The sequence below is a fragment of the Hemibagrus wyckioides genome, linkage group LG19 (genome assembly GCF_019097595.1).
Source record: "Hemibagrus wyckioides isolate EC202008001 linkage group LG19, SWU_Hwy_1.0, whole genome shotgun sequence".
NCBI lineage: Eukaryota > Metazoa > Chordata > Actinopteri > Siluriformes > Bagridae > Hemibagrus > Hemibagrus wyckioides.
Window position 1 is genome coordinate 3,215,321 of NC_080728.1, and position 24,659 is coordinate 3,239,979.

The 24,659-nt window shown below is 36.2% G+C and overlaps 2 protein-coding genes and 1 pseudogene across 3 annotated transcripts in view; all 3 read left to right on the forward strand.

Annotated features, from left to right (window-relative positions):
- LOC131370456 (NACHT, LRR and PYD domains-containing protein 3-like) overlaps nt 1–24,659 on the forward strand; it is an 89,572-nt gene that overhangs the window by 64,746 nt on the left and 167 nt on the right. Inside the window, exons 9-17 of the mRNA XM_058417808.1 lie at nt 5,467–5,640; nt 6,829–7,002; nt 7,416–7,495; nt 19,716–19,809; nt 20,344–20,517; nt 21,696–21,869; nt 22,327–22,500; nt 23,249–23,422; nt 24,363–24,523. Coding sequence (XP_058273791.1) covers nt 5,467–5,640; nt 6,829–7,002; nt 7,416–7,495; nt 19,716–19,809; nt 20,344–20,517; nt 21,696–21,869; nt 22,327–22,500; nt 23,249–23,422; nt 24,363–24,523 — 1,379 coding nt within the window. The remainder of the gene's footprint in view (nt 1–5,466; nt 5,641–6,828; nt 7,003–7,415; nt 7,496–19,715; nt 19,810–20,343; nt 20,518–21,695; nt 21,870–22,326; nt 22,501–23,248; nt 23,423–24,362; nt 24,524–24,659) is intronic.
- LOC131370032 (protein NLRC3-like) lies at nt 915–6,551 on the forward strand. 2 transcript variants are annotated; one of them, XR_009207366.1, is made up of 3 exons: nt 915–1,039; nt 1,287–2,748; nt 5,306–6,551. XR_009207366.1 is itself a non-coding variant. In XM_058417061.1 (2 exons), exons 1-2 carry the CDS (start codon nt 1,011–1,013, stop codon nt 1,975–1,977), a joined length of 720 nt encoding a protein of 239 aa, XP_058273044.1. In that variant the 5' UTR covers nt 915–1,010; the 3' UTR covers nt 1,978–2,869. The 2 variants fall into 2 exon arrangements, 1 of the variants encoding a protein (XP_058273044.1); XM_058417061.1 differs by lacking the exon at nt 5,306–6,551 and having other exon boundaries at nt 1,287–2,869.
- LOC131370081 (NLR family CARD domain-containing protein 3-like) lies at nt 13,103–17,224 on the forward strand (annotated as a pseudogene).

A 24,659-nucleotide genomic window follows, 5' to 3' on the forward strand; every position in this document is an offset into this window, starting at 1 on the left:
TTGTAATCTATCCTTTTTCTGAAAATTCACTTTTCACAGTTACCACTTTTGCTTTTCAGTTATTTTTTTCTCACTACACATACACACACTTGGCTCTGTGCTGCTCAGCTCTCTCATGGCTGCCGCCACTCACTGACAGACAGAACACTCGTTGGCAAAGTCCTTGTCTCCATTCACAAACCTGTGCTTACCTTCACATGGAGATCTTTACGGAATCCACTATTAAGTGTCCAAGTTCTTTTTTTTTTTGCTTAAAGTCTTAGTTAGTTTTGTTAGTCAAGTTAGTTTTGGAGTGCAGTGAAAGTCATATGTTTGTAAGTGTCATTTAAGTGCCCACATTGGTTGGGTTGGGTTGCTGTGTGTATGCTTATTGCTGGCTAGAGCAGAGTTTAATTGCATTTAGCCACTGACTGACAGAGGCCATATCATTATCATGAGCAGATATGTTTAAAATAATTGTCTGTTTAAAGAATATGCTACATAGTCATTAACATTAAATATGTATGATATTTATATTTATACTATACTGGTTGCAGTGATACTTCTTCCACTTTTACTATTACTTTCTGAATATAAAAATAGTCTAAATATTCAAGGACAAATTATGGGGTATCTACAGACAAAGAGATCACTATTAGTTTGTTGTGTGTCCATAAAGAATGATGTGCTTGTAAATGTGTTACTAAAATAAAAATATATATATGTAACATTTGGCCACAACAATGCCTTTTCCTGGCATTATAGCATACATTTAATATTTTTCCTCAACCTAAAACAGAAAAAATTAAGATGATGTATTTGAAACTTTCCACATAAGGAACAAGAAAGAATACCTAGAATTCTTTTCTAGCTCCAAAATGTGCCTTATTGGTCACAATATATTTAACACTGTGATCTCTGAATGTAAATGCACTCATATAGAATTAAGGCTAAAAGGTAGACTGCAGTGTTTAAGTGATAAAAATATATTGTATTTATCAGATACAATTTTTGTTCACAGTGCTCGCCAAATGGCAGGAGACGGAATCACATATCCAGGGTAAGACAGTCATGTTGGTAAGATGAAATACACAGTGCACAGTCAAAACGATGGTATGGATACAATAGTGTTATAAACCAGTCTCAGCTATTATTAACTACATAGTGATTAGTTTGTAGAAAACATAGAGTAGAACAAAGCAAACATATAGTGAACTATCTGCGGTAACCAGTCAGAAAAAATAAAATAAAATATAATAAATTGACCCCATGTCTGACCACATCTTCCTATGTTTATCATATTACAGGCACACCCCAGAGTCTGCTTCTGAGAATGAACTCCAGAAAAAGTTTAAATTAAATCTCATAACAAAGTTTCAGTGTTTGCATGGAGTGATAACAAACCCGGGGAACCAAACCCTCCTGAGTGAGATCTACACAGAGCTCTACATCACAGAGGGAGACAGTGGAGAAGTCAATAATGAACATGAGGTGAGGCAGATCGAGGCAGCATCCAGGAGAACAACAACAGAGGAAACACCAATCACATGCAACGACATCTTTAAGCCTTTATCTGAACAAGATGAACCCATCAGAACTGTTCTGACAAAGGGAGTCGCTGGCATCGGAAAAACAGTCTCTGTGCAGAAGTTCATTCTGGACTGGGCTGAAGGGGAAGAAAATCAGGACATCCACCTCATATTTCCACTTCCTTTCAGAGAGCTGAATCTGATGAAGGACCAGAAACTGAGTCTGATGGAGCTCCTTCAGTTCTGTTTTAAAGAAACAAAAGAAACAGAAATGTCCGGTTTGGAAAAGGTTCTGTTCATTTTTGACGGATTGGACGAGTGTCGTTTTCCTCTAGATTTCCAGAACACAGTGAGAGTGTGTGATGTAACTGAATCAGCATCAGTGCCGGTGCTGCTGATAAACCTGATTAAAGGGAATCTGCTTCCCTCTGCTCTCATCTGCATCGCATCATTCAGACAAACATCATAAGAGAAAAACACTCAAAGAAGCAGGAGAGTGATGAAGAAATGCTTCTTAAACTGGGACAACTGGCTTCTCAGCAGCTGAAGAAAGGGAAACTGATCTTCTATGAGGAAGACCTGAGAGAGTGTGGCATTGATGTGAGAGAAGCAGCAGTGTACTCAGGTGTGTGTACACAGATCTTCAGAGAGGAGTTTGGGCTTCAACAGAGTAAAGTGTACTGCTTTGTTCATCTGAGCATTCAGGAGCACCTCGCAGCTCTGTATGTGTACCTGACCTTCATGATGGAAAAGAGGAATGTTCTTAAACAGAATCAGGTCTCTGAACAAGAGATAAAAGAAAATACAATCTCAAATCTACACAAGAGTGCTGTAGATCAGGTTTTAGAAAATCAGACTGGACAACTGGATCTTTTCCTTCGCTTTCTTTTGGGTCTCTCACTGGAGTCCAATCAGAAGCTCTTACAGGCCTTAATAACACAGAGAGGACACAGATTCCAGAGCTTAAAGCGTACAGTTCGGTACATTAAAAAGAAGATCTGTTCCACTGTCTGAATGAACTGGGTGATAATTCTCTAGTGGAGGAAATCCAGCACTACCTGAAATCTGGAAAACAAAGTGAACTCTCTTCTTCACAGTGGTCTGCTCTGGTGTTTGTGTTACTGACCTCAGCACAGGAGCTGGAAGAATTTGACCTGAGTAAATATTTCAGTACAGATAAGATAACAGAAGCTGTTCTTCTGAAGATGATGCCTGTGATCGCAGCCTCCAGAAAAGCAATGTAAGTAAAGCTGTATTTAACTGTTCTACTGTGACACTGTTAACCGCTAAAACAGCTAATAATATGTCCAAATATGTTTTGACCTTAAAGTGACACAGAGTTGAGCAAACAGATACAGGGATTAAATAGGGAATAAAGAATGCATGAACAAATGAATAAGGAATTAAACATGTGGAAGCCAGTTGATTTCATATGAAGAGAAAACTTTAAAATAATTAGGTAGTTATGATTAAAGCAGTTTTAGGATGATGACACCCGAAGTCTGTGACCAACAGAACCAGTGTTAATGTATTCATTGATAGAGACTTCAAAGCACTTTTGTATCTAATTACTTTATATCTATTCATTGTCAGGGACATGACTGTATCCAGTCTCACTCCTGTACCTCCACAGCCTTTTGTGTTTCACAAGAAATTTGCATTTTTTAAGAACTTCATGACTGAGTCTTCATATCCATGACAACAATGACACTGACGTGCAAGCTCACTCAGCACGTGTACATTCTGTACCTGCTATTTCTTGTGAAACTGGTTTAGGTTTATTCTCTGTTATGTTTTTCTTACCACTGTCAAATGTGTATATGGAATAATCCATGCAAGAATATGGGTCAAATCACATTTCTTTATTAACTCAACACTGGATGAAGGGATGAATATGATTATTTTTTAATACAAGAAAATCCCATAGTGCAGGCAACAGCCTTGCACTGGATACTAACTAGTTAGCTGCAGTTAACCATTAACTTTATCAATTTTAATTACATCAGCAAAAATTTTGATAAATTGGAGTAAAACTAATTACTAAATGTTTGCCTCTTCTACTACAGTCCAGCTTCCTGGTCACTTCATGGAGATCTTCTGGCATTCTTTACACTTGTTATTTAATTTAGTTTTATAATTTGTGGTTTCTGTTGCTGCACAGGAGTCCTTGTGACTCTAATATCAAAAATATTTTACCATATGATAATATAGTGTGCTTTTTTATATCTATTAATGCACATGTTGACCCTCATGGGCCCGAAGTGACCTGGGGATGTTTACAAAACATGTATCGATGATTACATTTTAGATATTGGCAGTAAATGTGATTGTACTTTTAGCACTTATGAAAATGAGATGGCGATGTGGAAGCTTTGAAGACTCAATATCTAGAGTGTGGCAAAACTTTAAGTTCTGTGGGGTCATCCAGTCATGGATGATAATTCTGTGAGTCCATTGATGAATATCACTGCACTAACAGACACAAATGTATGTTTAACAATATGACTTGGTAAAGTGAACAATTCCATATTCAATCCAAATGTTAGAATGAGTTCAGGAGTGTGACCTCCATTCAGAGTGGGTCCTAGTACGTCCTGATTAACCCCTACTGAATCTAGGATAGACAAAATTGTGGTTCTCAGAGAGTCTTCTGACTTCAAAATTAAAATTATGATCTCAGACAATTTATGTTTTGTCCAGAGAAACAACTAGGTTTAAAATTAAATCTGCAAAAAAAAAAACAATTAGTGGAATCTACTAGATAGACTTCTTTGCAGCTGAACTTTAAATGTGTTGAATTTGTGTCTAGGTTTTTGTGTGATGACTAAATTATCATCATAAATAACTCTGACACCTCCGTCCCTGCATGTTAAACATGGCCGATGTATATGACTATAACTGGGCAGACAAGCTTCATTTAATGTTACATACTTATTTGGTTTAATCCATGTTTTTATTAAGCATAGAACACTAAACTGCTGATCAGTAATAATTTCATTAACAATAAGTGCTTTAGATGCAACAGATTTATTTAATAGTCTGAGCTTCAGGTCAAAGGTGCTGGCTGTGCATTCACTATGTTCTAATTTTATACTAATCAGGTTACTTAAACAAATTTTCTGATCGTTTATACATTTTTGGTTTTTTTGGTGGAACAGAAACAGTCTCTATGCTGTGAACCCTGGGTGATGACTTATTGCAGCAAACAGACAGCCAGTTTAGCCTGCTTGTCTGCTCCCTGGCCCTGGCTCTGGAATGTCACAGATTATCTCGGCCTTGCTATGCTCGGCCTTATTATCTTGCTATGCTGCAAGAAATGAGAGCAGCACCTTCCCGAGTAAAATGGACACCGTCCCATCCTCACTGGCCAGCTTTGTCTTTAAAAGAGCTCCAGTTATATCTGAAGCCCACTTTGTTTTCAGAACACCATCTGGACAACCAGCAGTTCAGCGACCATAACCTGCTGTAGGCTACTTTGCCATAACACATCAGGATTTGGGGCCAGATCATACTACAGCATAGGACATGGCTTTCACTAATTTACACGCCTCTACAATATTGCCCTTAGTAACCTCTCACTGACGAAGACTTCCTTCGAGAACCTATGCTATAAGACACTAAAATTTATTTGCCATTTTAAAAGGGTTATTTGTGAAGTCATAAATAATAATTTACAGTTTGTATACCTCTTATAATGATGTGTGTATATTTATTTTTGTCCTTGATTCTATTTTTGTCATAATTATTTGTTAAATTTATGACTCACTCTTTGACTCTTACTTTCTCTCTGATTAAAGTTCATGGTCAGTATGTTGTTCTCTGTTCACACACACCATTTGAGAGAAGGTAAATATAACACCCCATTTGATCAATAATAAATTCATTTATAAACACATTATGTAAATCAAGATTTTAAAAACTAAAGTGCTGATGAGCATGTCATTGTGTCTCTCTACAGAATGTGTGACTGTAATATCTCAGATGAAGGCTGTGCTGCTCTCACTTCAGCAATGAGCTCAAACCCATCACATCTGAGAGACCTGAATATGTCTCTTAATAAACTAGGAGACTCAAGAGTGAAGAGTCTCTCTGCTGTACTGGAGAATCCTCACTGTAACCTGGAGACACTGTGGTAAGACCATCTCTCTTTTCTCAGTCACATGTCTGCATCTACTGAATCCTGAACAAAGGTGATGCACTGCTTTCAAAGTAATGCATTTTAAATAACAGATCAAATTAACAGATCAATAACAATAACAGATCAAATTTTATCATGATAAAATTAACACAAAAATGCTCACAAATCATTATTGTGTTGCCAATTAAACCCCAACCCACCACTTCACATAATGTCCCTTATCAAGAGTGAGCAGACATGACAAATACATCATCTTCACAAATATGAAAAAATGCTCTGTATCTTCATGTTATCCCAGACAGACTCGATGTTGTTGCAATCAGGGCTCTGTGGGGGCCAAACCATCACTTCCAGGACTCCTTGTTCTTCTATACACTAAAAATAGTTCTTAATGTCATTGTCTTTATGTTTGGGGTCATTGTCCTACTGCAGAATAAATTTGGGGCCAGTCAGATGGGGGACCATCCCATGATAGTTAAGTATCTGCCTACATTTCTCAGCACTGAGGACAACATTAATCCTGACTAAATCTCCAACTCCATTTGCAGAAATGCAGCCTCAAACTTGCAAGCAACCTCCACCTTCATCATGCCTACAGACACTCATTATTGTATCAATCTCCAGCCCTTTGGCAAACATTTTTCGCATATTTCAAATTTTGCCTCATCTGTCCAGAGCACCTGCTGCTATTTTTCTGGCACCACAGATCCTATGTTTTCATTCATAGTTGACTCTCTTCTTCCCTGAAGACCACTTCTGGCTAGACTTCTTCTGACAGTAGATGTTTGTAAATGGGTTCTTTGCTAATGGCACTGCTGGACATCTTCTGATGTAGACGGGAAGTAAGCATGATGTGTCTTTCATCTGCAACTCAACGTTGCCTGTCTCTTTGTGCTTCTTCAAAATAGTTTGAACAGCTCATCTTGAAACATGTATTGAAATAAACAACTAAAATATATATATATATACATATTGAAAGCAGTCTTACTTTTGCACAGCAATAAATATTTTATATATATATATATATATATATATATATATATATATATATATATATATATATATATATATAAATGAGTGTGTGTGTGTGTTTGTGCTTATAATTTTACAAAGACATAATCTTTAAACAAGTCTTAGACCAAAATAAAAATGTGTTGTTGAAGACTGTCATTGTGTCTACAGGTTGTGGGATTGTGGTGTATCAGATGAAGGCTGTGCTGCTCTGACTTCAGGTCTGAGATCAAACCCCTCACACCTGAGAGACCTGGATCTGTCCTGGAATAAACTAGGAGACTCAGGAGTGAAGAGTCTCTCTGCTGTACTGGAGAATCCTCTCTGTAATCTGGAGAAACTGGGGTAATATAGTATTTTAAAACATTAATAATAAACCATGGTCTATTCTTTAACCAAGTCATAACAATAGACAAACATATTATGTATAACTAAAACACAGGCACAATTGTTCTTGTAAATACTGAATAAACTATTTTCATGTTAACACTCTGTGTTTTAAAAAGGTACATGAACCATTGAGTTAACAACCGTTCCAAAAACTTGAGTCTGAACCTGTTTTAGGCCTGATTACAGACAGTCTGATCTTCTCAAGAAAGATTCATAAATACTTATAAAAGAGATTTTTTAGAGATGAAAGCAAGGAAAAGTTACTAAAACGTTTCTAAAGACCTAGTTTACAGTATGTTACTCAGTCCAGTCCAATAAAACAAACTGTCTACAACCATTGAGGAGTGTGTCATTGTGTCTTTCTGCAGGTTGTGTAAGTGTGGTGTATCAGATGAAGGCTGTGCTGCTCTGACTTCAGCTTTGGGATCAAACCCCTCACATCTTAGATCTTAGAGAACTGGATCTGTCTGATAATAAAATAAGAGACTCAGTAAAGAAGCTGCTCTCTGCTCTTAAAGATGATTTAACATAACAAACTACAGAGTCTAAAGTGAGTAATGAACTTTTAGCTAAATTATGAAAAAAAAAATAAAAGACTAATAATTTAACCTCATTAAATCTCATCATTAGGTTATATATTTTTCTGTAGTTCCAATAAATATCAGATTACCAGGTTAGGAAATAAAACCAGCTTTAAAAAATCTTGTCATAAATCCATGTATTTTATTTATCTATATCAGATTTTTTCTAGCAGTTACCTTTCACAAATGAGTGCATGAGAATGAATATAAATGGACATTGTGTATTCTGTAAGATTTAACTTAGCTTGTTCCTGAAGTCTTAGTATGGACTCTATAAATGTAGCTCAAGAGCAAATATAAATGTAGTACAAGAGCTAACCCCATATTATCCTGTGATTGGATAAGAGCAGTGATGTGTAAATATCTGCTCATTTTCCTGTTAGACTTTATGGAGGTTCGTATTTTGTTACATAGATGTTGCCAAGAATGAAAAAATGTTGAATGATTAATCATTGATCACAGGAGATGATAATGTTTCTCTTGGAGCAGAGACAATTACATGCTGTTGATAATAAAGTGGCACAAGTGTGTGGTTATTAATTCACGTTCTTTCTTTTATATTCAGGTTATAGTGAACATGTTTGTGTAAAATGGACCGGAACTCTTTGAAGACATTTGTGGAAATCCCAACTGACAGGACACCTGAGTTTATCTGATGAAGCCCAGACAAAACACTGACTTTAAACACTTTGTCCTTTGGTTATTTAATTATTTAGTTACACATCTTGTCAAATTATTAAACCAGAGCTAACTGTTATATAGTTTTGATGGTTTAAGTGTTAATGTGATTAAACATAAATAGTGTTGCATTACATATTTTATTTAAAATGAATATAGTATATAGTAAATAATTCCAAACACAATATATTGTACACCATATGTCCAAAATATATTGTTACCCTTGGTATATTTTGAAAGGAATGGTGCTTTTGTTATTTAAAAGAGTTCCCACAACCCAGACTGGATCAGTTCACATTGTACCCAGCACTGGATTACAGAAATGATCCAAATTGTGTTATGTTTAACTCAGCAATTTTGTGCACCTTTTTGTGGAGACTTAACTGGGAAAAAAAAACCTTCTGAAGGTCATTCGACTGGCCGACCATCATGTAGGTTTAGTTCACTATTTGTTGTTAGACATGGGTTTTGCGTAATATTAGTCTTTGTGTTAAAACCTGTTATGCCTGTCTTTTTACATGCTTCCTTATCTAATCTTTTTTTAGGCATGTCAGGAATCTTTTTTCATGTGGTAAATGCCTTGCACACCCTAACCATGTCATACGTTCTGTGTATAGAATGAAAAGAGCCATTATGAATAAATAAAAAAAAATTGTTATTTTTTCTTTCATTTTCAGTTTTGTGAGCTCATTAATTCAACATATTTGGACCCTTAAATAGTGTATAATGACTGAATTACAACAACAACACCTGTTATCTAAGTAATAAGCTTACAAACAAATAATAGTAGTAATTTACTACTAATAATAATAGTCTTACAGTCTAACAAATAGTCTTACCTTCAGAATGAGATTGTTGTATTCTTCCTTCAAATAAACTTGTTCCAGAATTTACTGGTCCAGAGTCTCACCACACAGGAACCTATAGCACCATAAAATTAAGTGATTTGCAGCTGGTCCATCTTGGGCCAGACTAGCACCTCTAGACACCTCTCCAAAGTTTTATGCTGGCAATGTATATTATTTTTAATATTTATTAATAAATTATAATTTACACTAAAGAACTCAAGTTAACATAACCAAAGGAACAAGGGAATTTTGCTTGTCAAACCAATTAACATATTTTTCAGTTTAATAACGTATATGTATACATATGTGTATTTAGAGGAAAGATGCAAATGTGTCTGCTTCACCTCCACTACTCTACTCATTGTATACAGAAGACCTACAGCATGTACCATATACACAGGCCTGGCTCCACAGGGGGGCAGGGGGGCCTGGCCCCACCCAATCAGAAGCTTGGCCCACCCTGGTCCCACTCCACATAACACCCAATCACAAAATTGGTGCAATATTCAGTTGAGCTCCATATATTTGTACGAAGCAATAACAACAATAACAGCCAAGGAACTTTGTTAGAACTGTATGTGACCTTTATTGCTGCACTAGTAGCCTAACAAAACACAAAATGTATAGATTCTTGTTCTGAAAGGACAAAAGAAAACCAGAACACAGCTACCACTTCATCCATTTGTGGCAATGAGGACGGAGAAATAGATGATTCAAGTGCATCGGCAGCTTCCGATGGTGTCAAAAACACAATTACACACACTCAAAAATGCAGTAATTCTGTCCCAAATGATGTAAACAAGGCAAATCCTCACCAGCCGGTTCTAAAATCAGAACCTCGTACTGTTTTTCATATATATATAGCCCCCACCCCCCCACCCCACCCCCCAGCCCCTCCTGAATATCACTTGGCCCACCCTTCATCACGTATCTGGAGTATCTTTTAAACTATTAAACTATTTTTAATTTAAAAAAGGAAACTTGTACAACAGACCTTAGAAAATACATTTAAAAACAATACAAAAAAACATAAAAAATAATAATATTAATATACACTCATAAAACATATCAAATAAAACATATTATTACAAATACAAACAAATATTACAAACTATTTTGGATCAATACATTAAAACCTTCAAAAGGTTTAATTGAAAATAAATAAAATGAATAAATTTCAAGTAACATTTGCTAACTTGCCAACGTCAGAGGTGCATTACACTCTGGAGAAGGAGGTTTGGAGCAATATTTTCAACTATTAATAAGCTATTAAATATTTTCCAAATAAAATAATAAAATTTCAGTATTAGTTGCTAATACAGTCTTTAATATAAATAAATAAATAAATAAATAAATAAATAAATAAATAAATAAATACTGGTGTATTCTACAGAACTTACTTTGGAAGAATAGTCTTGACCATTTACAAATTATATATTTTTCTTTTAAAAACTGGTGAACCATTTCTTTAATTATGTTCTTTTTTCAATCAATTACTTTATCTCTCAGGTTTTAAACAAACATAAAGCTAATACATATACTTAATACATATAATTAAATAATTGGTGTACTGTTCATTACATTTACTACATTTAGTGCATTACTGAGAGAATAAATTACTGCTACTGTTGCACTGTAGGTAATTGAATTGAGTTGATTTCGTACCAAAATTTTAAAATAAAATAGTAAAATACACAAACAAAATGTGTCTCGTGGCCTGCATATATTTAAAATCATATTTGACAAAAAGAAAGCTGATCAATTTACAAAAGCATGAGTCACTTACACTTTACAATTATTTATCAGTAGTATTTATCAGCCTCATGTATGAGAAATAGACAAATGTTTACAGAGACAAATGTTTTTATTGTGGCCATGTGATATGTAATAATTTTGATGATTAAGGAAATGCATTTCTGAAAGTGTAGAACTAAGCGGGCAATATCAAAGTTTTTCTCTGGAGCTTAAAAAGCTTTAAATGGAATCGACCTTTAATACATTAATGCCTTTTCATACATCAGAGTATACAGTGGTGACTAAAGGAAAAAATTCACTCACATTTCTACAAGTTAAAGTCTAGAAGTTATACAAGTCTAAAACATGAATTAGTTCAAATAAAATATTGAGTTTAATCGGTTATATTGTTAGAGTTTACCTGACCCCACAAAAGAAAGGTCTTCTTGTAAAGACTTAATAATATAAAATCTTGCTGTTTGAAACTATTTTAAAGCAATGTAATGCTCATTTACACAAAAACAAACCATAAAATCGTCATTGTACTTCATTGTCCTTCTCTGTGGCAATGACTTATTCTCAGCTAATTGAGGAGAGGGGGTAAGCAAGAATAAATTAAATATTAGAAGTTAGACTTTTATCTGAATAATAAGATTGTTGTGTTTTCTGACATTTTTATTGCTGTCCCGTTTAAGGGCTGTATGGTATTTAAGTCACGTGGTGTGAAAGCGGCGCTGTGCAGACCGACAGGTGTAGGACATTAAAGTATCGCGAGAGTGGTTCTAGAGCATATTCGAGCACACACTCTCGCGGTATTTTGGCGCGAGCGTGTGTGTGTGTGTGTGTGTGTGTGTGTGTGTGTGTGTGTGTGTGGAGATGTCAGTCAAAATCGTGTACAGTAAACGGCAACAGTGCTCTAATAAAACGATCAACATTTTATTAATTCCTCTACACTTCTGTGGAAAATTCGGGGCTAGATTAAAGACAACACGAATGAATAGCCCTAGCGACGCCCCTGGTGAAGCATTGTGTCAGTCCTTTATTTACCTTTATTCATCTGAGTTTAATTTCTTGTATTGCTCTAACATAATCAGTTTCTTTTGGATTTTGCTGACTACACATTTCATATAATTATAACTAAATTAGAGTGAATATTGGTAAGCTGCACAGAATGCAGTGAGTATCTTTAAAACACATAGATTCTGTACAAAATATTTAAGATGCATATGCAGATTGCTTAAATACGAAAAGCTTGTTGACTGTATTTAACATTTCATTTTAATAAGTTTGGTTTTGTTTACTTCTACAGGCTTTTGCAAATGATATAAACATAAATATAAATTGTAAATACAAGCTCTGATACATTTTAAATACATTTTTAATGACCATTTTATAGCATCTAGAATACACTAATTGTTCCAGTTTACTCTAACATTCTAAATGATCTGCTCCTTTCTCTTGGCCTGGATGAACATATTTGTTCTGCTAATATGCTAGTAATAGTTGTACACTGACATTTTCCACATGGCTACTCTAACCTTACTTAAACACACTTAGATTTGATCAGGGAATAGTCAATACCAATTCAGTACTTAAACAGTTATGCCTTTATCATCTGTCATACAGATTAACATGAAACTAATATATGAGTGAGCATTCCTAGTCTACTCATGAAAGACAAAACTGACAGCTAACAGCTACCTGATCTAGCTATTGCCACATAATATTATGTTTATGCAGGGAAGTTGTATAAAATGTACTCTAACAGTGTAAACACACATTATCGTTCAAAAGGTGTCCAAAAAGAGATTTTACATCCTCACATACCATATTTTTACCAAACTAGTTACCTGATGATGCGGTTATTCTGGATCCTTGGTCTTATGGCAGAACTGCTACTTTCTTCTTTTTATATCACTGCAAAGTAGAGTAAATTGTATCACTGCAAAGAAGTTGCATTTTGTCATATTAACTAACAAAATAAACAAATGAATGATTTAGTGATGAGAAATTCAGCGGTCAGTCGTAGTGTACAGGCTGATGCTCAATAATGTAAACACAGGATTTTTGCCACATTTTGCCACAGTTTCTTCTAGGCTAAAGATGTGAAAGTTTAAGTGCATGTTTGTTTTTGTGTTTTTTTTTAGAAGTGTAATCCATTCCAGCAGACGGGACGAGACTGTGTGTTTGTGCATACTTTACTAATATTGAAAGATGGAGACTCCTGATCCAGACACAGACAATGTGTCCCTGCCTTCAAAAAACTGGTAACCTTCCATGTCTTAGTATTTCAGTCATCTAATATTTTATATTATTTTTTGAGTAAGTTAAAAAAAAACCTACAAATAAGTTTTTACTATTAATGAAAAACTATCACCACTTAAAAATGTTAGATTCCGATTATTGTGAAGTCCTCATTAATTTAACAAGTAAAATCAGTTTATGTAAATCACTAATGTTCTGTCTATAATGTTGTGCAGTAAAGACCAGGGAAAGCGATCAGAATCACCAGCACCCAGCTGTATCTCCATGAAGAGCGATAGGTCTATGAATGTTCCTTTTCTCTTTAAAGATGGAGAGACTTCATCTCTGCACAGGTAACATCTCCTCATTGTTAATGTCATCGACAAAGTCACAGTTAAAGGGAAATTCTACCATAAACTTATAAATGGTGTTGTCTTTCAAAATTTTGTGTCCAGTTCTAAGACACATAATCAGGAGGGGGTTTCCCCAGTATTCAGACAGGGAAATCTCTCTAAAGAGCTACAGTGTTATTGCTGTAAGACCTTTTTAAAGATGTTTAAAACCAATGTGATAATAATCTGATAAATTCTGAATAATATTGATTTTACAATTAAATATCAAGGACAAATTATTATGTCTTAAACTCCTTGTGAAGAGATCGCCAACGCTTGCTGGTATTTCCCTGTAGAATGACGTTCATTATTATAAAATATAAAATAGAATTGGAGGCACAACTTGTGGACACAGGCAAAGACTATCATGAATCATGTATTTGGCATTGTAGCATATATTTAATTCTATAATCATTAATAATAATGAAAATCAGGATCAATCTCATTCATGCAGAGAAAACTGGAGTATAACTGAAAACACTGGAATCCATACAGAAAGATAAAAAAAATATATCTGTACTGTATGCATATTATATTATTGAATAAAAGTTGCAGCCTCACAGCACTCCTCAGTTGCTGTCTGTGCGGAGTTTCACATGTTCTCCCCTTGTTCAGGTAGGTTTCCTCAAGGTTTCTCTGTCTTCCTCCCACACCCAGTAACATACGAGTAGGTGGACTGGCGAATATAAATTGCCCCTATGTGTGATGGACTGGTGTCAAATCCAAGGCTGTTGTATTATACTGGCTATAGTTTTAGGGACTTTAGGGGTTTTAGGCTATAGTTATAGGGATAGGGATTTTACACCTGGGAAGCTTTCTGGCAAGATTCTTAAAAACTGTATCTATATTTGTATCTGTTTAGAAGACATTACCTGTTCATTCAGGGTCATGTGTTCAATCACATCTCTAACATCCATACAGGAAGTAACTGAAATAGCTAAAATTTGATGTTATTGTATTTATACCTAGAATGCAATATTCCTTATTGTTCACATTATATTTAGCACTCAAAAGAAAATAAATAAATAGGTAAATAGGTAATAGTCATTATTTGTTTGTATCTAAAATATTTAGGCAGTAATAAATATAATATAATATAATATAATATAATGTAATATATAATATAATATATAATATAATATAATATAATATAATATAATATAATATAATATAATATAATATAATATAATATAATATGCACGATTGTGTTTGGTGTACGTAATATTTAGCTCTCATGAAATAAGGGTTAAAAACTCAAGAGTGCATATAAATCACTAAACAATTCTCTATAATGTTGTGCAGTAAACTGGAGGGAAAGCGATCAGAATCACCAGCACCCGGCTGTATCTCCATGAAGAGCGATAGGTCTATGAATGTTCCTTTTCTCTTTAAAGATGGAGAGACTTCATCTCTGCACAGGTAACATCTCCTCATTGTTAATGTCATCGACAAAGTCACAGTTAAAGGGAAATTCTACCATAAACTTAAAAAAAAGAATTTAATGTATTACTTATAATGGTATAGTATGGTATGGTGTGGTAGAGTATTACTTATAATAGTATTCTGTTTGAAAAAACTGTATTGCTTACCGTCTTTGTTTTCAGGTAATTACTATTTTAATGTCAGTTTCCTGTTCTGCCATGAACACCGGACAATACCAAGGATGCCAAGGAACATTATTATGTTATTCAGCCTTTAATCCCTATTGTGATTCATTAATCCAAACCCCTTTTTGAGTCTCTAAAATGACACAGTGCTATTGTAATATTGTTGTGATATCATGGGAAAAATATATAAAGTAGGACTTTAGTGAGTTTTAAATGCAGAAACAGAACTTGCTGTCTTAAATGTTGTATTATCAAACCAGACGCATTTGCTAACCAACAGAAGATGGCTGTGTTTACAGAAAGTTTGAAGTGATAATTCAACATAGAAAGTTTACATAAAGTTAACATATGGACACAGGCAAAGACTGTTTATCACAAATAATGGAACTGGCTTTTTAGTGTACACTTAATACTTTAATCATTAGTAATAGTAAAGATCCTCATTCTCCTTAACATAAGACAGACAAATCTGTGAAATGTGACAGTAATGTGTACTGAATACTGTAATCAATATTTTGATCAAATCTAAGTTCCTGCCTCAAAGCAGGGTCCCCTGTGGCTGCCGGTATGCAGTTTCATGCAGGTTTCCTCCAGGATCTCCAGGATCTCCGGTTTTCTCCCACTTCCCAAACACATGCCAACATGCGGATTAGCAAACATCAGTTGTAGTATTATCCTGTCTATGGGGATTTTATGCCTTTTGGCAATTAAAAAAAAAATCCCAAATAGACATACAGAAATAAAACATAATTAAACAAGGCCAGATATTTTCTCCAGTACTACAATGTTCCTTATTGGTCATGTGGTATTTAGCACTGTGCCCTAAAGCAAAATTAAAGCTAAATGGTAGACTATGGTGTTTAAGTGATGAAAGTTAACATCTTTATCAACCATTTTCAACTATATTAACTACTTTATAGCTACTTTTATTCACAGTGTTATACAGAAGGCAGAAGTTCTACTAGAAAAGAATGTCACCACAGATACAGGGTAAGATGAAAACCAACAACATGACTGTGACACTGACAGGCTGGTATTATCTGCTGTATTAACTACAGAGTGATCATAGAAAACATACAGTAGAATAACTGTATAACCAGTCAATAATAATAGAGACCCCAATATCTCACCACTTCTTCCTACCTTCACCATATCACAGGAATGACCCAGAATCTGTGGCTGTAAATGAATTCCAGAAAAAGTTCAAATTAAATCTGATGAAGAAGTTTCAGTGTTTGCATGGAGTGATAATAAACCCAGGGAACCAAACCCTCCTGAGTGAGATCTACACAGAGCTCTACATCACAGAGGGAGACAGTGGAGATGTCAATAATGAACATGAGGTGAGGCAGATCGAGGCAGCATCCAGGAGAACAACAACAGAGGAAACACCAATCAAATGCAATGACATCTTTAATCCTTTATCTGAACAAGATGAACCCATCAGAACTGTTCTGACGAAGGGAGTCGCTGGCATCGGAAAAACAGTCTCTGTGCAGAAGTTCATTCTGGACTGGGCTGAAGGGAAAGAAAATCAGGACATCCACCTCATATTTCCACTTCCTTTCAGAGAGCTGAATCTGATGAAGGACCAAAAACTGAGTCTAATGAAGCTCCTTCATTTCTTTTTTAAGGAAACAACAGCAACTGAAATGTCCAGTTTGGTAAAGGTTCTGTTCATTTTTGACGGATTGGATGAGTGTCGTTTTCCTCTAGATTTCCAGAACACAGTGAGAGTGTGTGATGTAACTGAATCAGCATCAGTGCCGGTGCTGCTGATAAACCTGATTAAAGGGAATCTGCTTCCCTCTGCTCTCATCTGGATCACCTCCCGACCAGCAGCAGCTGATCAAATCCCCTCTGAGTGTGTGCATCGAGTCACAGAGGTACGAGGGTTCAATGACCCACAGAAGGAGGAGTACTTCAGGAAGAGGATCAGTGATCAGAGCCTGGCCAATAACATCATCACACACCTGAAGTCATTAAGAAGCCTCTACATCATGTGCCACATCCCAGTCTTCTGCTGGATTTCAGCCACTGTTCTAGAGAGAATGTTGGGTGAAGCAGAGAGTGGAGAGATCCCCAAGACTCTGACTCAAATGTACACACACTTCCTCATCATTCAGACAAACGTAATAAGAGAAAAATACTCAACGGAGAAGGACGTTAATAAGAAAATGCTTCTTAAACTGGGACAACTGGCTTTTCAGCAGCTGAAGAAAGGGAACCTGATCTTCTATGAGGAAGACCTGAGAGAGTGTGGCATTGATGTGAGAGAAGCAGCAGTGTACTCAGGTGTGTGTACACAGATCTTCAGAGAGGAGTTTGGGCTTCAACAGAGTAAAGTGTACTGCTTTGTTCATCTGAGCATTCAGGAACCTGACCTTCATGATGGAAAATAGAAACATTCTTAAACAGAATCAGGTCTCTGAACAAGAGATAAAAAAAAATACAATCTCAGATCTGCACAAGAGTGCTGTAGATCAGGCTTTAGAGTGTAAGACTGGACAACTGGATCTTTTTCTATGCTTTCTTCTGGGTTTCTCACTGGAGTCCAATCAGAAAATTTTACATGTTTTAGTAACACAGACAGGAAGTAGCTCCACAAGCACAGAGGAAACAGTTCAGTACATTAAGAAGAAGATTAGTAAAGATCTTCCTATAGAGAAATCCATCAATCTGTTCCACTGTCTGAATGAACTGGGTGATAATTCTCTAGTGGAGGAAATCCAGCACTACCTGAAATCTGGAAAACAAAGTGAACTCTCTTCTTCTGGTCTGCTCTGGTGTTTGTGTTACTGACCTCAGCACAGGAGCTGGAAGAGTTTGACCTGAGCAAGTATACCAGTACAGAGAAGATAACAGAAGCTGTTTTTCTGAAGATGATGCCTGTGATCGCAGCCTCCAGAAAAGTAATGTAAGTAAAGCTGAATATAACTGTTCTACTGATGCAGTGTTAGAAAGATAGAAACTCAAATGTATGTTCTTTGGGATGTTTTGTCCTTAAGGTGATACAGGGTACATTAGAGAATATAAAAGAGTGGGATGTGTTGAACATATGAAAGCCATTGGATTTCATTTGTAGAGGAAGAACTTGAAGTTATGTTTCCTAAAATGAAGGTGTGGAGATGATTTGTACATGTACACAGTATTACAAGGTTGGCAACAAGGTCTTCAAAGAGCAAAAAAAGCTACAAACCATGCTGGAATAGGAAGCCACATGATGTGGCATGGTAGAAGTCATGGTAGAAACTGTTGCCAAAGAAAAATATTTGGATCAGAAAAGGCAATGCAAACCATTCCTATTAGCATTAACCTATTAGCCAAGTAAAACATACCTTTATGTCAGTGAGTGATATTGGAACAGTGCAGTCCTCAGGCTACAACTCACTATAGTCAGCAAACAAATGACACAGTGTTGATGAGTTCTTCAATCACCCCACGCATATTGGGGAAAAACCCCAATATGCGTACACAAAGGGGTTGTAAAATACTCCACACCACTGCACTGCCCACCACAGTCTGCCCCTCACTCTTGGATCATTGCCCCGATGATCACTGAATCAACATCAGGAATTCCCAGGGCCTAAAAACTGATTATATGGCCAAAACATACAAGCTCAGTGATTAAGCACAGTGGAGGTAGTGTCATGGTTTGGGCTTGCATGCCTGAATCTGGAACAGGCTCACTAATATTAACTGATGATGATAGTAGCAGAAAAAATAATTATAGAATTTATCTATAGAAAAAATAGGAAATTAATGCTGAATTTCTACATCTCATATTCCTCTTTTGATTTCATACCAAAATGTCTTCATTATACAGCAAAAACAAAAGAATTGGTCTTGCAAAATGTATATTTAAAGTAAATAAAATAGAAGCCTTTAGAATTTTGAAACATTTAAAACAAAGAACATGAATGTTCATTATCTTGATTGTTCATTATCAGCCGAATGACCTTTCACATAGTAAAAATTTTTAATGAAATTTGTTGTATTAAATTAAATTATTAAAATGAAAATAAAAACATTTTTACTAGTGCATTCAGACTTTTGGACCTCACTGTATATTATAATGAAATAGTTAGCCTATGAGCCTAATTATTTTATGGATTTATGCATTTTTCATTCAGTAAAGTATCTAAAAGAACAGTGCATGACAAAAAAATTACTACAATAACATGGCAGCAATGCAACATCCACCTCAGGTAAAGTCTGAGGTAAAAGGAACTAAATGACTCTGAAAATTATTTAGCCACTCAGATATGATTATAACCTGCTGCTTACTTCCTCTGCCGCTGTACAGTTTGAGTTACTTGTACTCATTGGTATGGATAGGACTGCATTTCAGTTTTACACCAAGCATTTTGTTTAAGTGATGCTTAAACTTTTAGCATTTATTAAAACAAGAAGGCACAGTGAAATATTTGGACTGTTGATAATATACACTAGTGTTCAATTTGTATTATTTTATATCCTTCAGTATCAGGTGTGATTCGCTTGGAGTGAAAAGTTGGTCAGCTCTGGTCTCAGCGCTCAACTCAGAAACCTCCAATCTGACAGAAATGCATCTGACTGTGAAAACTCTGGATCTGACTGGGAATAAACTAGGAGACTCAGGAGTGAAGAGTCTTTCTGCTGTACTGGAGAATCCTCACTGTAAACTGGAGAAACTGATGTAAGATCATCTCTCTGAGAGCCACGATAACTCACTTAGAGAAGCAGCTGTATACAGTGTTGTTCAACATGCCATCATTAGTCAATAAGTGATGGTATAGCCAGCTATACCTTTGCACAACTCATGTTTTTGTATACTTAATATCAATAATTCTAAATAAAAACAGCTTGGGCCCACCCATATGGATGTCTTGTTCCTTTTTCAGTTAAAACCTGCTTTTGCATTATTTTTTGTGTAAATGAAATTGTTGATTTTAGGTGTGATTTTATTTCATTTCATTTAAATTCTATCATGCTTTAATATCAAAAGCACCAGTAAATTACAGCAAAACAATTATCTCCAATTGTTCATGTTGTGAGGGTTTTTTTTGCCCAGACCCACACACTGGCCAAATCTGGCCTCACCACTGAACATCCATGATGTTTTGGTCAGAGTTTATTATATATTATGATTGGTCAAAAGAAGAAATTAATCTCTTGATGTCAAAAAATCTGTTGATGAAATCTGTTGATGAGTCGTTGTCTCTCTCTGCAGGTTGTGTCATTGCAGTGTATCAGATAAAGGCTGTGCTGCTCTGACTTATGCTCTGAGATCAAACCCTTCACACCTTAGAGAACTGAAAGTGGCCTATAATAATTTAGGAGACTCTGGGGTAAAGAGTCTCTCTGCTGTACTGGAGATTCTTCACTGTAATCTGGAGAAACTGAGGTAAGATCATTTCTCTGGAAGTAGCAGTGTTCAGCCCAAAATACACAATGGTGGCGTTTTTAAGTGGCTCTGGGCTTTCCATGGTGGTGGTGAGACAATAGTGCATAATGTGGCTTTGGAAGCACTTGTTGAGACAGAATGGGGACCAACAGGTGAGATCCTCACCTGAAAGGGGAGAAGGGCAAATTTGATCGACACACCATAACCTTCCTGGGGTACATCATCAGTGGCCAGGGCATGGAAATGTAGCCCAACAAAGTATGTGCCATGATAGAGTGGCCACAAGGGAAGCCCAACAAATGACATTGGTCTGAGGCAGCATAAATGGCCTTCTCTGAACTCAAGCTGAGCTTCACAACCTTCCCATCCAGCGCCACCCTGACTAGTTTCACAGGGGGTTTGAAAAAGCCCTCATGTGTGGCCCCCAAAGGGTGGTTTGTCAACAGCATCTCCAAGCCAAACATAGGAGACGCCCACACCCTCTGTATCACTCAAGACATGGTCTGGCTGTCCACTAGGAATCTGTGGCTTAAGCTCCCATGCTGCAAACTGAGCCCCCGATAGATTGGCCCTTCTCAAACCATCCAACAAATTAACCATGTCACATACTGCTTGGAGTTACCCACCAGCTACTGCATCTCTTTGTCCTTCCACACCTCCCTCCTCAAACCGGCTCACACCAATGGCTCCTCAAAAAAAGATTCCACGCCACCACCACCCATAGAAGTCTGAGTCACCAGCTTACCTGGTATGCTCAGTAACTCCCTGCAATACCTCGTAGATTGGGAGGGATACCCGAAGAGCAATCTTGGGTCAACTCAAATGACATCTTAGACCCAACATCTCTTCTGCCTGTTTTTTGACTTTGCCTTTTGCCTACATCCATTACACACTGTTTATTTAGTAATTGTACAGTCAGCCTGCTGTACTCTGTTAGTCTTCAGCAGTAACTAGTCTAATATAATGCATGAGAAAGTGTTATATTTGCTCAGAATGATCATCTTCAGTTACATTATTAATTACAATGAACAAGTGATCTTAAATTCACACTGAATAAAAAAGTAATTTTCCAAACACATCCTCCTCCACTCATTCTCAAAATGTGATTTAATACAGTTTAAATTCTAGGCAAAAAAAAAATCTGTTGATGATGAGTGTGTCATTGTGTCTCTCTGCAGTTTGCGTGATTGTGGTATCTCAGATGAAGGCTGTGCTGCTCTGACTTCAGCTCTGAGATCAAACCCCTCACACCTGAGAGACCTGAATCTGTCCTGGAATAATCTAGGAGACTCAGGAGCAAAGTGTCTCTCTGTTGTACTGGAAAATCCTCACTGTAAACTGGAGACACTGAGGTAAGATCATATGTCTGAGAGTCACATAACCTGCTCCTCGGTAAGACACATTCTATAATAGTGAGACTACAGCAGATGTTTTAGGTTCATCATCAAATGGGCCCATTGCCTCTTTCTAAAAACCTCTTTATAATGACTATAATTCGTGTTTGGTTAATGGTACATGTGTGCCATGAAAGATCACATGGCCAGGGCCCTTGCACTCTCTCTTTCTTTCTCTGTCTAACTCTATGTCAAAAACCTGAAAAGAGATGATATACTGCCTTGGATATAAAGGCATTTTTAAATAACTGATAACAACACTATTAACACAAAAAAACTATGTTATTTGCCCCTTAAATCCAAACCCACCATTCCACATGATGCCCATTGACAAAACAGGGCAGACATGACATACTCAGCATCTTCACAAGTAAACCAATAAAAAAAAGATGAGTGAATTTGTATCTCTCTACAGGTTGTGTAAGTGTGGTGTCTCAGATGAAGGCTGTGCTGCTCTGACTTCAGCTCTGAAATCGAACCCCCAACACCTGAGAGAACTGAATCTGTCCCATAATAATATAGGAGACTCGGGAGTGAAGTGTCTGTCTGCTGTTCTGGAGAATCCTCACTGTAAACTGGAGACATTGTGGTAAGATCATCACTCTGAGAGTCACATGACCTGCTCTTCAATAAGACTCTTTTTCTAATAATAAGACTGAATCAGAAGTTTTAGATTCATCATGTCCTGAGTAAGAATATTGTTTCTGACACCTTAATCTGTAATCTGTCAGTTCAGTGGTTGTTGGGCTACTGGTCAGAAGGTTGTGAGTTTGAATAGCAGGACCACCAAGCCGTCAATACTGGGCTGTTAAGCAACCCTCAATTGCTCAGTTGTGTAAATGAGGTAAATATAAGTTGCTTTGGATAAGGGTGTCTGACAAATGCTGTAAATAGGAGATGACAACTGCTGTGAATTTCACATCCTAAACCTCCATAACCTGATGAACTCAATTTGTAGATATTTTAACTTTTCATCAGTTTTATAATTCAGTTTTTTTTTTTAATTAAACAAAAATTATTAGCGAGTAATCTCGGTATGGAAGAATGTGAATGTTAATTCTTTTCAGAATGAATACTCTGTACTTTACATTACATTGCTTTATTCTAGAATAATATAAATATCACACACAACAGATGAAAGAATATATAAATATAACATTCAGTATCATCATCATCTTTAATCACATTATGTATTATGTAGAAGTTGATCCTGAAATCTTTATGTAATTCTAATGAATAAAATCATCTTACAAACACATCAGCTTTAAAGTAAGTCTTAAACCAAGATATAAATAAAAATCCATTGATGAAGACTGTGTCACTGTGTCTCTTTGCAGGTTGTGGGATTGTGGTGTCTCAGATGAAGGCTGTGCTGCTCTGACTTCAGCTCTGAAATCAAACCCCTCACACCTGAGAGACCTGAATCTGTCCTTTAATAAACTTGGAGACTCAGGAGTGAAGAGTCTCTCTGCTGTACTGGAAAATCCTCACTGTAAACTGGAGAAACTGTGGTAAGATCATATCAAGAATTATTATTATATGAATTATTATATTAAGAATTATTGTATAAGAATTATTAATCAACATTAATAATAAAACATGCTCTAAACTTTGTCCAAGTCATGATAATAGACACATTCCTTATAAACAAAACACACAGTCACAGTTATTCCTGAATAAACCATTGACACCTACACTACCAGTCAAAAGTTTGGACACATCTTCTAATCCCGTGGTCTTTCCTGATGTTTATTTCTTTCTACATTGTAAAACAATGCTGAAGGCGGCCAAAATCCACAATAATGTCCTTTGAACAGTTGATATTGAGATATGTCTGCTACTGATGCTCTGTAAAGCCTTCATAACGCCTCTAATCTGAGGTGCTGTTAATTGGTGATTTCTGAGGCTGGTGACTCTAAATGAACTTCCCCTCTGCAGCAGAGGTAAGTTTTGGTCCTGCTTTACTGGGATGGTCTTCATGTGAGCCAGTTTCATCATGGTGCTTGATGGGTTTTGCAAATGCACTTGACGATACTGTTCTTGCAAGAACTGTTCCAGAACACCTGACCTTCGTGTCTTAAAATAACAACCGACTGTTTTTTGTTGTACATATGGAGGATTACTTAAGTCCATGTGTGTTATTTCATAGTTTTGAAATCTCCAGTATTGTTCTAGAATGTAGAAAATAAATCCCTAAACAAAAAACACTGGATTAAAAGGTGTGTCCAAACTTTTGATTGGTAGTGTACATCCTGTGTTTGGAAAAAAACTCCAGAGTTCTACCGCGTTTTAGGTCTGATTATGGACAGTCTGATCTTTTCCAGAAAGATATGTTCATGTGAACACTGTGTGAAGCTGTGTGAAGGGTAAAAGCTACTAAAAAACAAGTCATAGTATGTGGTCTCTGCCGAAGACCAAGAGAGCGAAGACTGTCATTGTGTCTCTCTGCAGGTTGTGTGATTGTGGTGTCTCAGGTGAAGGCTGTGTTGCTCTGACTTCAACTCTGAGATCAAACCCCTCACACCTGAGAGACCTGGATCTGTCTAATAATAAAATAGGAGACTCAGGAAAGAAACTGCTCTCTGCTTTGATGAAAGATAAACAGATCTTTGGTAAGTAAGTCTGCACTTACATGTAGAATAAGTATTCTTTTTTTAAAAAAAAAAAAAAAAAAAGCTCCAAAGCCTCTGGTTAGATGAGAGCAGAGGTGTGATGAGTAAATATTTGCTCATTTTCCTGTTAGAACTT

What these genes read in the sequence shown, in the direction of transcription:
- LOC131370032 (XM_058417061.1), top strand. Translation starts at nt 1,011, where the DNA reads ATGGCAGGAGACGGAATCACATATCCAGG. An exon ending in GACGGAATCACATATCCAGG is followed by an intron (nt 1,040 to 1,286) that starts GTAAGACAGTCA and finishes ATCATATTACAG; the next exon opens with GCACACCCCAGAGTCTGCTT.